This window comes from Chiroxiphia lanceolata, chromosome 8, assembly GCF_009829145.1.
Source record: "Chiroxiphia lanceolata isolate bChiLan1 chromosome 8, bChiLan1.pri, whole genome shotgun sequence".
Classification (NCBI taxonomy): Eukaryota; Metazoa; Chordata; class Aves; order Passeriformes; family Pipridae; genus Chiroxiphia; species Chiroxiphia lanceolata.
In genome coordinates this window covers 28,146,967-28,161,538 of record NC_045644.1, presented here as the reverse complement: position 1 = coordinate 28,161,538, position 14,572 = coordinate 28,146,967, and the positions used below count along the sequence as shown (strand labels likewise).

At 35.7% G+C, this 14,572-nt stretch overlaps 1 protein-coding gene across 6 annotated transcripts in view; it reads left to right on the top strand.

Annotated features, from left to right (window-relative positions):
• Positions 1-14,572, top strand: part of SHLD2 (shieldin complex subunit 2) — a 45,890-nt gene that overhangs the window by 21,493 nt on the left and 9,825 nt on the right. For 4 of the 6 annotated variants that reach the window (XM_032695543.1, XM_032695542.1, XM_032695544.1 and 1 more), the window contains exons 3-10: positions 138-2,637; positions 3,796-3,903; positions 4,688-4,882; positions 5,711-5,845; positions 7,951-8,157; positions 9,035-9,269; positions 10,970-11,085; positions 11,663-12,101. In XM_032695543.1, coding sequence (XP_032551434.1) covers positions 1,125-2,637; positions 3,796-3,903; positions 4,688-4,882; positions 5,711-5,845; positions 7,951-8,157; positions 9,035-9,269; positions 10,970-11,085; positions 11,663-11,835 — 2,682 coding nt within the window. In that variant the 5' untranslated portion in view covers positions 138-1,124 and the 3' untranslated portion in view covers positions 11,836-12,101. Of the gene's footprint in view, positions 1-137; positions 2,638-3,795; positions 3,904-4,687; positions 4,883-5,710; positions 5,846-7,950; positions 8,158-9,034; positions 9,270-10,969; positions 11,086-11,662; positions 12,102-14,572 lie in introns of those variants that run through there. The other 2 variants (XR_004358388.1, XM_032695546.1) reach the window with 2 other exon arrangements.

Genomic DNA, 14,572 nt, shown 5'->3' with positions numbered 1-14,572 from the left:
TTTAGAAATATGCAGATTTATCGACCCCTAGTGGGGTTGTGGGGAAAATGGTTGCTAATTTAATAAGTGCTAAATGAAAAAAATGCATATTTTTCGATGCTGTATTTGTTTCAATGCTCTTTTCCTTCTCTTCACAGCTGAATTAGCTCTTGAATTTTTTCTGGCATTCTCTACATCTGCAGAAGTACCTATTGTAGCAACTTCTATTAGCAAGAACACTTCAAAAACATGTAGCTAGACATCAGCATTTTAATGAACACTTGTAGCTGTAGCTGCATATTTTAAAATTATATTTTTAATTATATAGCAGAAATTTAAAAAAATAGAAGGTCTTTTGTGCTATGTAAGGTGGGCTTATTTTAAAGTAGCTAGAAAAACTACTTCTTGAGTCGTGTGATACTACTTAAATGAATGAAAGCAAATTCTAAATCACCTGCTCAAATTTCACTGACCTCTTAGTGCTTATTAAATAATTATAATTTATTAGTAGTAGCCTGAACACTTGAGTTTCTTAAACCAATCACTTAATATAGTAGTTGTAAAACAGCACGTAAAGTATTGCATTACTAGCAAACTTTAATTTTAAATGGCTCTAATGTTTTTAATCATTTAGTTGAAACTGTAATTTTCTGGGAGATGAAGTTATCTCCTAACTGTGCTGTGAAAGTTTCTTACAGGCATTTATTTCACATGAATTAAAATCAAAGTACTGAATAATGAATTCACATATGACTGTTTAATTAGCAATAATAAATGAAGATAAATAGCTTGATAATTAAACTTAATTTTAACTTCACTATAATGTGTTTCCGAATATCAGAATCAGAAACTCGGGAGTACTGTAATTTATTTTTCTATGCAAGTTTGACACAAGAAATAAATATTAAATATTTTTAAAATAACTTCCATTTTTTTTTAGATTTTGTACATTTATTTTTATAGGCTTTAAGAAGTAAAGTAGTGTTTTTACCAGTTAAACTGTGAAATGCTCCTTTGAATTTTAGGTATTTTTTGAAGTTGTTAGGAGAAAGTAAAATTTTTTTTTTTTGCTTTTGCTAGTATTTATTATTGTGCTTATTGCATAAGCCACATTATTTAAAGTCAAACTTGCACAGCAGTCAGAAATGTCAAAAAGACCTCAGATTCATGTTTTTATGGGAGCACCCCATATTCCAGGCCCACTGGAGGTGTTAGAGCAAAGTAGTTCAGCACCTACTGCTGAAAAATGGAGAGAGCTGCACTATTTGTGTGATGCACGTGGCCTTTCTTCTGAAAAAGTCCAAGGTGCTGCTGACCCCTCAGTGTTCCGGGCAGGAAACTCCGTAGTCAGAGCAGTTCCTACAGGGGATGGCAGCGCTCAGCAGTCTGAACAGGGAAGGTCAGTGGCAGCAAAAGAATGTTTGACATCTCTTGTACCCGTGGCAGTAAGTTGTGCCAGCACACCTGAAGAGACCAAAAGTTTAACTTATTCTGATTGTCAGATATCTAAGGATAGATACACACCTGCAAATGTAAATCAGGCTGCAGATCAACAGGTTCCACAGAGCTTTACAGAATCAGCTGGACAAGACAAACCACCACGTGGCTGCTGTTCAGACCTCACGGAGAGAAAAGCCAGTCGTTCGGAAGTGAACGGCACCGACATTTCCGAGTTGGTTGCCAGTACGAAGCAGATCAGCATAAATCTGTCTGTGGGACTGCAGTCGGGTGACAGAAGTGATCATCATGAACATCTAGGTCAATATCTGGATATGGTTTTCCGACAAAGTCAAGGGTCAAAACCAAAAGCACCAAACGGTTGTTCGAACTTTGCAGTGTCAACAGATACTGAGTTTCGCAGTGTAGTGACAACAAGTCAGATGGCTGTTCTTGCACAGGAGCGCAGTCAGATGCCGGAAAGAATCATAAAACTGTCAGAAACAGAAGCAGGCAAAAAACCTGAAGAAGGGCAGTATGATCGCTTCCAGTTTGATTCTGGTGTTGGAACGTGTACTAATGTGGCTGAAAATGAATATAAGGAAGACTATACAAATTCTCTTGATCTTTTTAGTTCTGAGGATGATGGGAAAAATGTTTGTTTTGAAGCTACGAAACAAGAAGGAAGTGCTCAGGAAAACACAGGGAAATTGCAAGAAATGGAAGTTCCTGCTGAGCACTTGGTAAATGAAATCCATATTGAACCATTGAGCTCTGGAATATTGTGCTCTCAAGTAGACTGTTCTCATAAGAATTCTTCTAAAAGACCCCGCAAGTGTGAAGATTCCTTTCATCTTTTTCACTCAGCATTTAAAAGGCAGCTGGTATCCAAGAGAGCTAAATTGAATTCTTCTCCACCTGGTCCTGGTATTAGAGTGGATCAAGAGAGGATGACAGAGTTCAAGAAACTTCAGAAGAAACTATCATCACTTAAGAATTGCTGCTGCAAAAATCAAAAGTACAATGTTTTGGTCACAGTAGTACATCCTTGTCATATCAAAGAAATACAAATAAAGACTAGACCAAAATCTCCATGTAAAGTTCCTGTAGCAACAATTGTTGTTATTGACCAGTCAGAAACTGAGAGAAAGGTGGTGCTGTGGCGTGGTGCTGCATTTTGGTCCCTCACTGTGTTTCCTGGGGATGTTGTACTGCTTACAGGTGAGAGTTCTTTTATTTGCCTTTTTAAAATGTGGATCTTTAAAAGTATTAAAGTAGAAGTTTAAAGTAGCAGTAGAAGTTTTAAACTTCTGGTTAAAGTAGAAGAATGTGTAACAAGTAATTTGGAACTATGGCTAAGCATTTGTGAGTATCTTTCTTGCATCGCTTGCACTGTTCATAATCACTTTGAACTCTCAGTCATGCTGCCAGTGGAACACTGACTGTCCCATAGAGGTTTGCCCACAGACACAGCCATGCATTGACACTACAGCAGTGCCATGGGTAGTCAGATGTATTCTGGAAGGTGTCAGTGTCTTACAACAGTTGTTCTGGAAAAGTACAAGTGCTACTAGAAACCAGATGTGCTAGTTGTTTGACTTTTAGACTTCTTTTGAACTCTCTGCTGTTGGACCAGCAGGTAGACCAAAAATTGTGATGTGAAGTTCAGTCTCAAGATGGGAAATATTCTTCCTCCTGTGAAGGACTTTGTAACATAGCAGTAGCATCTTGAGATGGATCATGTTGTGAATTGGTAACCAACAGAGACTGCAGAAACACAAAATGCTGTTTGTAGTTTACCTCTTTCATAACATGTCAACTAATAATGTAGATTCCTCTTGATAATTCCTTTGTACTCTTTAGTACCTAGCAGGAGCAAAACCCTCTCTTCAAGAGAACACAGCTTGTGAGCAAATGCAATACTTCAAAAACAATATTGCACCTAATTTGGGGCCGGAGTGGCCCAGAACTTGTTAGCAATCCGGCCATTTAGGTTTGGCAATATGCAAAAAAGTTAAACTATATCAAATTGTTTGAATACTTCTACAGTTTAAGGTACTTATTTCTCTTTGTTAAGAGTTCTTTAAGTGCTCAAAGATGGATGTTTCAAAGAAATTGTAGACAAGTTGTGCTTTTTCTTTTCTGCTTAGACATTCTTATTGCAAAATATGTTAAAAGTGTTTCTAGGTAAGCCTAGTACTGTACTACTCATTTTGAAGTTTGTACAATAATAATTTATCCAATATGGTCACCCACTTCACTTAAACAATGCCTGCTAGGAGGCTAATGAATTTAAGAATTACATCAAAGTAATGAGAAAATATGATACACTTCAATATTGTTGATACGTGAGCTGATGAGGTTGCTTTTTTGTTGCAGATATAATGATGTATGAGAATCTTTGGTGTGGAGAAATCATGCTTCAATCTACGTTTACCAGTCAGTTACTGAATCTGGGGAACTGCTCAACTCTCAATCCAGAAGAATGTAAGATTATAGTGTATAAGTTTCCGTGAAAATCACAGTAAAATAGCTATTTAAAGTATTCTGTTTTGCTGGCAATGCCTCACACGTGGAATAAAATGGAAATATGTGCAACTGAGAGGTACAAAACACTATAGAAAAGTTTGACAGGAACACCTGTGGACAACATGTGGACATAATGACATCAGATAGGCATGTGGAGTTTATGGTAAAGTTTGGTGGTTACCACTCAAAACTCTGAAAAATTGAGTTCTGTGAGTTCAGTTTAAGAAAGAGCAGTTATCCCGGGACTTGCCCATTTGATGTCTGAAATTGCACAAGGATTAAACTTTTTGCAAAAACTTCAGAGGCTTAAAGAGTAAGTAGATCCATCCAGGGAAAGTAATTCATTATGGGAGACTAAGGAAAAAATACAGTGGAAGTACCACCATGATTGCATTGTTCTTACTGTCTTCGTGATGTCCGTTATTGCCAGCTGTTTGAGGCAGATTCTGATGTAAATGGTCAAAAACAGCTATTCTTCTTACCAAGCTATGAGACAAGATTTCTTTGCTATATTTAGTGTAATTTAAAGTATCGTACTTAACATCACGAAGTTAAGCTATCAAGAGGAGGCAGGTGAAGTACAGTTTAATTTCAGATCGTGTTACACATCTCAAGGTTTTCTTGCCTTAAAATTGTTCTGAAACAGTTTTGATTTTGTGAGTGTAAATATGTTCCAAGCAGCAAGTTTTATACTTTTAAGCATGAAGAATAGTATGTAATTTTGACTTTTTTTTCATATAAGTTTATCCTGTAGGGGATTGTGGTGTTCTCCGTGGCTTATTGGCGTACATATCATCAGAATTTCCACACTTCAGAGACATTCCACAAAGACAAGTTCAGAGACTGGATAGTGTTCAGTATATGCAGCTAGATCAGCTCCAGCCAAACACACTGGTGCACTCAATCCTGAAAATTCTCGACATTGCTGTATTAACAGGTAAGTTCATGCACTGGTCTTCAACTTCTGCTTTAGATGAAACTTAAGTAGTAATTTTGCAAGGCAAAATGTTCTCGGTGCTTGACTTCAAGCTTTGCACGTAAATTTGTTCATATTGCACTATCGACTTGTATTAGTAAGATTCAAACTTTTACCCACACTGTCAATATCATATTTATTCATTATAAGTGGAGAATTTTGAAGATAGAAATCTTCATAATTTGCTATAGTATGTGAATCTCAGAACTGTTAGATATTTAATGCAAGAAGTCTTGTTGAAAAGTTATTTTTTTATTAAAGATACTGTGGTTTTAGTGTGGAACTAAGGCAGTATGCTGGGTAAGAGTCACATAGAGATCTTAATTGTTTCAATTTATATGTACTGTTCCTAATACCTGTAGTGTGCCTTGTACATGACTATGGTTTTCTTTTATGTGAAAAATTCTAGAGAAGTGGTTTTTTTCAGTGTATTCCACAGAAGTTACAGGAACTTTAACTTTCAATTTTGACAATCAGTTGCTGAGAGATTGAGTAAAATTTGTTTCTACTCAATGCAAGCCAGGATGAGTGGGAGCTGAAAGATGCTCAGATATCTGTTGTTTCAGAGGGAGGTGTCCAGTTGCTGAGTATTTAGGTGGATAAAAGTAAATTAATCTACTTTATGCACTGCCTCAAACTAGATTCATGGTTTTCTTTCCTGAAGAAATAGTAGGTGTATTCTTCTTTCCTTGTAATTGCACTGTAAAATACGATAGCAACATGATTTCACCTTAATACTGGGGTTACATGCTTTTTACTGTAGAATTAATGTAATTTCAATTTTTTCAGAATCTGTGTATAGCTACAAAGGTGGCAGGCAAAGAAAAATTATTCTAACAGTAGAACAGAACAGAGATCAACGCTATAGGATGGTTCTCTGGGGAGCAGGGGCTGCCTGGTGCCCTCAACTTCAAAGGAAAAAAGGTAAAGACCTTGTACCTGTTGGTTGCTGTAGAAGGATTTTTGTGTTAATATCTTTAATATGTTCAGCTGGTAACATTTGCTATTCAACCTTTAAATACTTCCCTTGCAAGGGTGACATGTCTGATAGCAATTCTAACATGTCTCCTCTGTTCAGGAGCAATGCCATCAGCAGCAGAATTTGAATGCACTTACCTTAGAAGACATAAATATTTAAAAATTTAAATCTAGAGACAAGATGCACTTATGCCTAGTTATCTAACTATTAAAAACCATGAGTGTTAACTATTACCAGTTTTGCTGGATCTTCCTTATCAGTGTCAAGTTTAGCATGAATTGCTGTTTTTTTCTACTTCTGATGTTCATTCTCTGCTTTCCACCTTGCTGCAGTGTCAGGCTTTATATCCTGATGGTCTTGCAATCTAGTCTGGCTGTAACTGCCTAAAACCATCTCTTGCAATAACTACATAGCTTGTGTTTCAGCAGTGACTGACCGTTACCAAATTTTGACTTTTTCCTGGCTTTGTTCTTTAAAAATAAGTGAAAGTAGGTTTTTGTTAAATTGATAACTTCAGTTTATACTTCTGATCAATGGATACACTTAGGAAGTAAATGGTGTATTACTTGAAATGCTGAATATGCCTGCCTAAAAAGCCAGTTTTCATACAGTATAAGATAAAATCCATAAAGGTTAAACAACTTCATAGTGAATCTTTACCTGTTAAATTCTGACACTCTGAATTCTGCCAGTTCTACTTCAATTTATAAGTAATCTCCATTCCTGGAAATCATTTTAACTGCAAGACTTAACCTTTTAAACTACTTGAAGAAAATGGTCCAATTCAAGCAATAACTTTTCTATGTAATGTCTACATGGCTCTTATTTTTGTGCATACTTGAGTGTTAGCAGGTGTATACTGGTTGTTAGATGCTTAGAAATCTTACATAATTTAGTCATCTAGAATATTACTTTTAAAAATAGAGAATTTGATTTTTTTTTTTGGTAGCTGCAAAAAGAGGATACCAAAGGTAATTTATTAGACACAACAATATACAATTTTCTGATGCTTAAAATGGAAAAGTGTAACATGTAGATCTCTGTAGTATTGTTTGTGTTTGTAAACCTTGTGTCTTATTCTCCAGCTAGTGTTCTGTGCATCTGGCAGTTGGCATTTTTATGATTAAACGATTATTTGAAATTCAAGATGAGTGATTGTTCAAATACTTGTGTACAAACCATGAACATTTGATTCCAGTAAGGCAGCCAAAAAGATAAATTCACAGGATACTAAAGCATACACAGTACAGCAGCTAAATAGTGTGAGTGGGCTACAGGAGAACCACGATGTCCGCAAAGTCCTTGGCAGGAGTTGTACCACAGCTCTGCTATGTGTTTACTGGTTGTATGAGCAGATTAGAAACTTCTTAGTCTTGTAGAGGAAGGTATGGAGACATCTAAATATCACTTATTTTTCATCTCTTGCTAAAAATCAGTTTGGACTTCCAGTACACAGTCATCAGACATTCAGTTCATGATTTACACTCACCTGGTTTAGATTGCCAAAAAATAAAGATGTACTTCATTAAATACATTTCTGTAAACTTGATTACTTATAGTTTACTCATGTTTCTGATAGATTTTTAGTCAACAGGGGAATGTTGAAGATCTCAGTAATAGTTTAATTCAGGTATCAGCCAAATCTTGTTCCCTAGTTAGACTCTGTCCCTTATTTCTGTATATCCCCTCTTGCCAACTGTCTGTTTCCTCCTGTTTGGATTTTCTCTCGGTGTTGCTGTAGTGTTACTGCCTGAAACATTCCTTTGGACTGAAGCATACCCAGTTCTTGAGAGCTGCAAGATCTCTAGTCAGATATGAGGTGCATGAAACTAGATGAATGCTCAGACAATTTTTTGGAAGTATTTCACTGTAAAACAGTGCATCTGACAGCGCATTTTTCATGGGCTTGAAGTTTTAGGATGTTACCACCAAAAATCAGACTCTAGTCCAAAATAGGAAAATACTAAAACTTGTAAGTGACTTTGGCTTGCTTTAAATTAGCCACAGTATAAGAAAATAAACTCTTCTGTTTGCTTTTTTTGTTCAATAGATCACATATGGGACTTCAAATACCTTCTGGTCCAACGTAGTTCTGTCTCAGGTGACTTGGAACTGCACACAACTCCATGGTCATCCTGTGAGTGCTTGTTTGATGATGACAAAAGGGCAATTGAATTTAAAGAAAAGTTTCAGAAAAGCCAAACATCCCTCATGCAGTTGACAAAGCTCTCTGCACACTTGGAGGAAAAATGCTCAGGTAACTGTTATCCGTGGTTCTGTAGTCTCTGTTGTGCAATGCTTAACTAAGCAGAATAGATGCTCTGTTGGTGAAGTAAAATGCTTATGTTTTAAGGTAGCACAGGTCTGGGAGTCTGAATTTATTCTGGAGGCTGCTGCTCACTACTCAACAGAACTAATGCAGCCTTCATCTCATGAGCCCAGTGGTGAGATAGGTGGGGTATGTGGTACCATACAAGGACAGCTTTGGAACATAGGGAGAAATGCTGGCTTTAGTTATCCACACCAACCAGCCTTGTAATTATATGATTAATCACTGAAAGTTTGTCAAATAGTATTTCTCCAAAACTAGAACTCTCTAAATCAAGAGTAAAATAGCTACTGCTATTGAAAACTTCTTACAAAAGAACAAAGAAAACATTTTACACAGTCACCTCCTCCTAGATAAACCTAAAAGATTGCTAGGTTGGTGTTAAATTCTAGGAAGTAACTAAAGTTGGTGTTGCAGCATTTAACTCTGGTTTATGTTAAAATAATGGAAAGCTAAATTGTTAAAGCTGTGCTTTTCAGTGTCTCTGAATTAGTGGAAAGAAAATCACTTGGAAATTATCTGCACAATTTTGTTGTCTTATTCAGGCACTTCTGTAGAGGCATCTACAGCAATACTACCTGAAAATGTAGGTAGTACTTCTGTACATTTTTAAAATAGTATTTAACCACGGTGATTTTTCCTTACATAAAATATCTCTAAAAATATGAGCATGTGTTACTAAAGGGAAAAAAAGGCAGAAAGTTTTATTGATAGTGATGTTGGTTTTGAATCAGCTGCAGCTCTTGCTTTTGCTTTCAGTTATAAATAAAACTGAATTCATATTTGATTGAACTTCTTTTTGTAGGAGTGATTCAAGTGAAAGCCCATATCTTAGAATTGAAGTTTACCATTTCAACTGGTCAGTACAAGCAACTCATCTTCTCTGCTGACACTTCACTGGAGTGTGTTTTAGCTTCTCTGCCTATGATTACATATTCAGGTTGTGCCAAATGTGGTTTGGAACTGCAGGCAGATGAGAACATGATCTACAAGCAATGTATTAGATGTTTGCCATACAACAAAGTAAAAACATTCTACAGGTAAACAAAATAAAGCTAAAATACTATTTACTATTAGGGAAGTAAACTGCAACTTTCTCCATTTTAAGTTCCCCTATATATAAAATTCTTTATTTAAGGTGTGGTAAGCAGTCCTTGTCTTTTTAAGTGAAAGTGAATGTTCAAGGAGTTTTTCCTGAATTGCTGTATTATATTGCTGTTATTTGTATGTAATATTCTTAGTTTAAATTGTAACTTTTTGATTTCTTTGAATACTATGTCATACAGACATGATGTTTACCCAGTACTGTGTGAGATGAAGCTAAGATGGAGTAGAAGCTTGAGGACAAAAGGAAAACTTAGAGTCTTGTTCTAGCCTGAGTTTGAAATCGTGTGAATGCAGAACCATATTTTTAAACTGAATAATCAGTTTTAGCCTTGCAGAAATAACATTGATAAATGTTTTCAATCAGCATTCTCAGAGAGCAGAAATACTGAGTTATCACCAGATGGCACTGTGAGACACATACATTCACACTTAGAGAAAATAAACTAAGCGGATCCAGTTGATGTAGGAACATTGTTATTAAGTAATTGTTCAATTTTTAAATTTATCTTGGGCTTTCAAATTGTATCATAGTGACTTGAAAGATGTGTAGCTAGAGAAAGTTAGTTCAGACGGTCACGGATGTAATAGAATTGTAGAATATGTAAATTTTCTATCTAAATTCTTTCTCAAATTCTTTCTAAACTCTTTCATAGTGAGTTTAATGAATCATTGGCTTAAATACTAATATCCTCTTTATCTAACAAGGTAGGGAATTAGTATTTTTCCTGTAAGCAAAAGTCTTGCATCTTTAAGTTTATATGCTGTTTGTTTTCCTATCAGGGAGGATTAAGTGTGAAGAGTTTTTTTTTCTTAACTGGAAAGGTTCCCACATTCTTTCATAAGATTATAGACTCTCAATGGGCCTGAAGGACCTCAATTTGCTTCTTCAGAAAAGGTGGTAGAAAAATGATAGATTTCTGATGTTTGTACTCTCAGCATGTGAACTCAGCTTGTGGAACTTACATACCCAACTTTTTCAGAGAAAAGCCTGTCATTTTTGCACTGAAATTTTACTCCGATTAGATTAATAAGAATCCATCACCTTAGTAGTATTTCCAGTGAAGGATTTTTGTATTTGTTTAGTGGTTTGTGAAATGATTTGGTATTTTTCATAGTACCTTGGTATTATGTGGCTATAAAGTGATGTATTAAGACAGATTATGTTGGGTGATGTTGATACAGATGATACAATTCCAAATGATCCACCTGAGCTCATCTCCCTACTTTGCATTTCAATATGATATGTACCCACTGTATATTTGTAGGTACATATACTTAGATATAAACATTTATACTTAAAGTTCAGAGCCATAAATAACACTTATAACAGTGCATTTCTCATTGTCTTCCAAGGAAGACAAGTCATAAAGCATTTTTTCCAGCATTTGTCTTAAAGTAAGGCTTACTTTAGAAGTTACTTTAACATTGAGTAGTAAATTCAGTATATACACCTCAAACTGATTCCAGTGCATCAGATTTGACAGATGAGCGCATAGAGATTTTCTTGGTTTTCGAGTTCTTGGTGTTATGTTGCAGAGTAATATTAAATTGTCTTACTTTCAGAAATTTTGCTTCAATAAAAAACCCAAAATGTAGCAGCTGTCTTTCAAGAGACTTTTGTTTTCTGATCTAGACCTGCTCTGATGACAGTAGAAGATGAAGGATATGAAATTTATGTTCATGTCGTGTCTGAGTTGATGGAAAAAATCTTCCTCAATATTCCTGCAGACTGGCTGAACAGATTACTAGGTACTGTTTCATGAATTATTTATGATAGAAACGGGCAGCAAATTGACACTGGAATCAAAATTTTTAATTACTGACAGTTTAAAAAAAACCAAACAACCCAACAACCAACATCAGAGAATATTTCAGTTGCTGTCTGAGAAAGAAGTTCAGAGTACAGGTGGCAGCTGCAAGGGACGAGATGGTGTGAACATTTATTATATAACTAAATAGTTGTAATTATATAGCTAAATATTCAATAGCTAAATGGATTCCTTATAGGCAAAATAGAATCTTTTAGCAGTTTTTATAAATAGCTGACATGCTTTCAAGATGCGAAACACTGTGAAGTGGTTCAGACAAGCTTCACTTGATACATCCTGTTTGACCTGAGAGGCGTTTTACATGATTCACAGGTGTTAACAGTTTGATGAGAAACAGGCTCGTTGTTTTTAAAACATAATTAAAAATAAAAGCTAATTTTCTACTCCCATGCTGAACTGCATTTCCAGTGATTCAGTGGAGCTTTTATGGAGGTAAAACTTGAATGCTAGGTGCTATTGTGAAAATCAAGTGTAAATTGAATTGTTGTCTTTTGCAGTGCCCTCCTCAGATATAACCTACAGCACAATAGTAGCAGATCTGTGTCATTCGCTGCTAACAGATACGGAAGCATCCTATTTGCTGGAAATCAGGAGCCATTTTGTGCTAGATGAGAACAGCTACCCTTTGCAAAAGGATTTCCATCTGCTAAATTTTCATCCTGATCTTTGAAGTATTGACCTCTGCGGTAACTGAGTAACAAAGACCGTAAGAACACACAGATGGTAATCAGAAGAAAAACGAGTTAAGTGAAGGAAGCAAATATCTTAAAAATATTACAATAAAGGACTTCAGCCTTAACTTCTGAAAAAAGCAAAACCACCTAAAGGACTGATATGGAATATGTGCTAATAGTATATACTGCTGCTGTAATACTGGTGAATTGTCATAAAGTATATTTTTATACCTGTATTTTTATCTTAATAAACTCTTCCTGGGTATGTGTTTGCCTTTTTCTCCTCAGAAAAGTTCACTACAATTGAGAGACTGAATTTTCCTCAGATCTGGAAGATCAGAGGAAGACAGACAGAATTCAGTACTATTTTAGTTATAAGATTTTTGTTTGTCTAATTCTATATGCTATCTGTAACTTAGTTATGTCTTTTGGTTTGATGTTGTGGTTGTTTGCTTGAGCATTTTGAGTTTAGTAAGACTTGTGAGAAGCAGTCATCAATTGCATTAGAGAAATCCTAAAGATTGTTTTATATCCTGTCAACGCATAGTCTCAGCAGGTTGATTTGATGATTTGGGGCAGAAGTCATGCCCTCTGGATTGCTGAGCTCTGTGTGGGTAACCACCAAGTTCCATCTTCTGGGCTTAGGTCTCTCCAGCTGACAGGGCCCCAACTGCCTCATTCTCTTCTCAGGGTTTTGCAGATCGCCCCTCTGACTCGTGTTTAACAGCATTCCTTCTTGAAATCCAAGCTGCGAACACAATGCCATAGTTTGGTTCCTATCTTCTTTTTAATAATTCTGTGTAAAAGTTATTATGTGTGCCTTGTGTTTACTACTCCAGACTTTTCTCCTTACCTTTCAAAGAGGAAGTCACTTTACTTTCTGTGCCTGGCACAGATATTTCTTCTGAAGGAGCTCTCCCGATGCTTTATCACCTGTGGTGCATCTTTCTCCCCTTCAGTTTCATCAAGCTGCTGCTTTTAGAATGTTTAGGAGCAAGTAATTTTCAAATCTGGTCTCTCATTTCCTCAGTTAGAGGAAGGATAGATGAGTGCAGATGGCAGTGATCATTAGGCTTTTTAAAAGAATAGTACAGATATCACTGTAATTGGGAGAAAGAGGTAAGAGTGATCCAAAAAGGATTTATAAATAAATACTCTGCTTGAGTAGTGGTAGGGCTTCTCCAGGATCCTGTTCTCTAGAACAAGAATGTCACCATTATTCGTGTTTGTTCTGCAATGGTGGTAAATTGCCACTCGCTGTCATCAGATGGGATTGTACTTTCATGAAGTTACATGCTAGATTTATTGCAGAGCTTGAGAAATTCCTGTACTTGTCAATAGTATTGGGAAGCATTGAGGAAGCTGTCACATTTTCTATGATCTTGCATCTATTTCTTGTATGTTTCTCAGGGTTTTCTGTGCTATGCATATTTGTAAAAATTTAACATTTTTTAGAGGAAAGGTGCTTCTGGTGGGCACTGAGCAGTCTTGTAATCATTCCTCTTCCTTCATCTCAATTTAAGTCTCAAGCACAGGATCAGATGAATGGTATATAAAAGGCAGTAGGTAAAAATAATTGCTACATAGTTTGACAATAATACTGTATTGTAGCTCCTTATAATGTTTCTTACTTTACTCAAATAGCTCTTGTTCAGGAAGAGCCAAAAAGGGTCTTTCTCATTTACTTCACTTGGATGACTGGTAAGTGCATTTAAATATGTTTCCTCATTATTTTAGCTGGAATTATTGAACATACAAGGTGAAAGCATTGTTACTTTAATATGTAAGGAGCACAAAGGAAAGAGAATCACATTAGTACAATGCATTTTTTAATTACATGGACAATACTGTACATCAAGTCAGATGACCTGTTAATAGGGACTGTACATTACGTGCATATTCCTGCACAAACTAGTAAACCAGCTGTCTGAAATGTTACTAACAGGTTACTTTTAAGATCTTTATTGATATTATTTAAGTAATAAAGGAAAAAATCTCTTCCATAAAATAGTTTTATTATATTAATATGTAAAGTGTATAGCTGTACGGTTTTCCTTCCCAGATCAACCATGTTGCTTATCAGATTGGTTTATGGTAGTTTTGTAGGACTAAAATTTGAAAACAGCTCATCGGGGTTGAGGGTGCTGGTGTTACTCATTTAGCCAAGATATAATTAGGGTTGAGCACTTTGTAAAATTCAGTTTTAATGTAATGCATCTTGTATCCAGAGGTGCAGTTAGCAAGACAGACTGAGGGTACCATGTAACATTTCAGATGATGGATCAGGGAGGTCTGTTATCTTACAATTACTCTGTGATATCTTCTCATTCATAATATTTCCTTTAGATAATAACAATATTATCGAAATGGAAAGCATTCTCATCTCTCCAAAGTCCCATCTTTTTAATATATTCAATTAATTACTATTGTATCCTGTTTGAAAGGAAGTTGATTTTGTTTCAGCTGTAGAGATTATGGTCCTCTTGGAACACAATTGTACAAAATATTTTGTTGCAGTAGTCAGTCTGGGTGGCTTATGACTGTACAGTGTGAAAGGCACAGAGTTCAGGTCCCCAGTGAACAATCAAGAAGAATGTTCTATTTTATTTTGATTAAGAATAATTGCTCCAAATTACTTTATGGAAGAGTAATTTACTTAACAAAGATAACTCTACTGCTAAAACAGATATATGCCCTGGGGGCTTAAGCTAATTGGATTTTCAATGTTAGAAT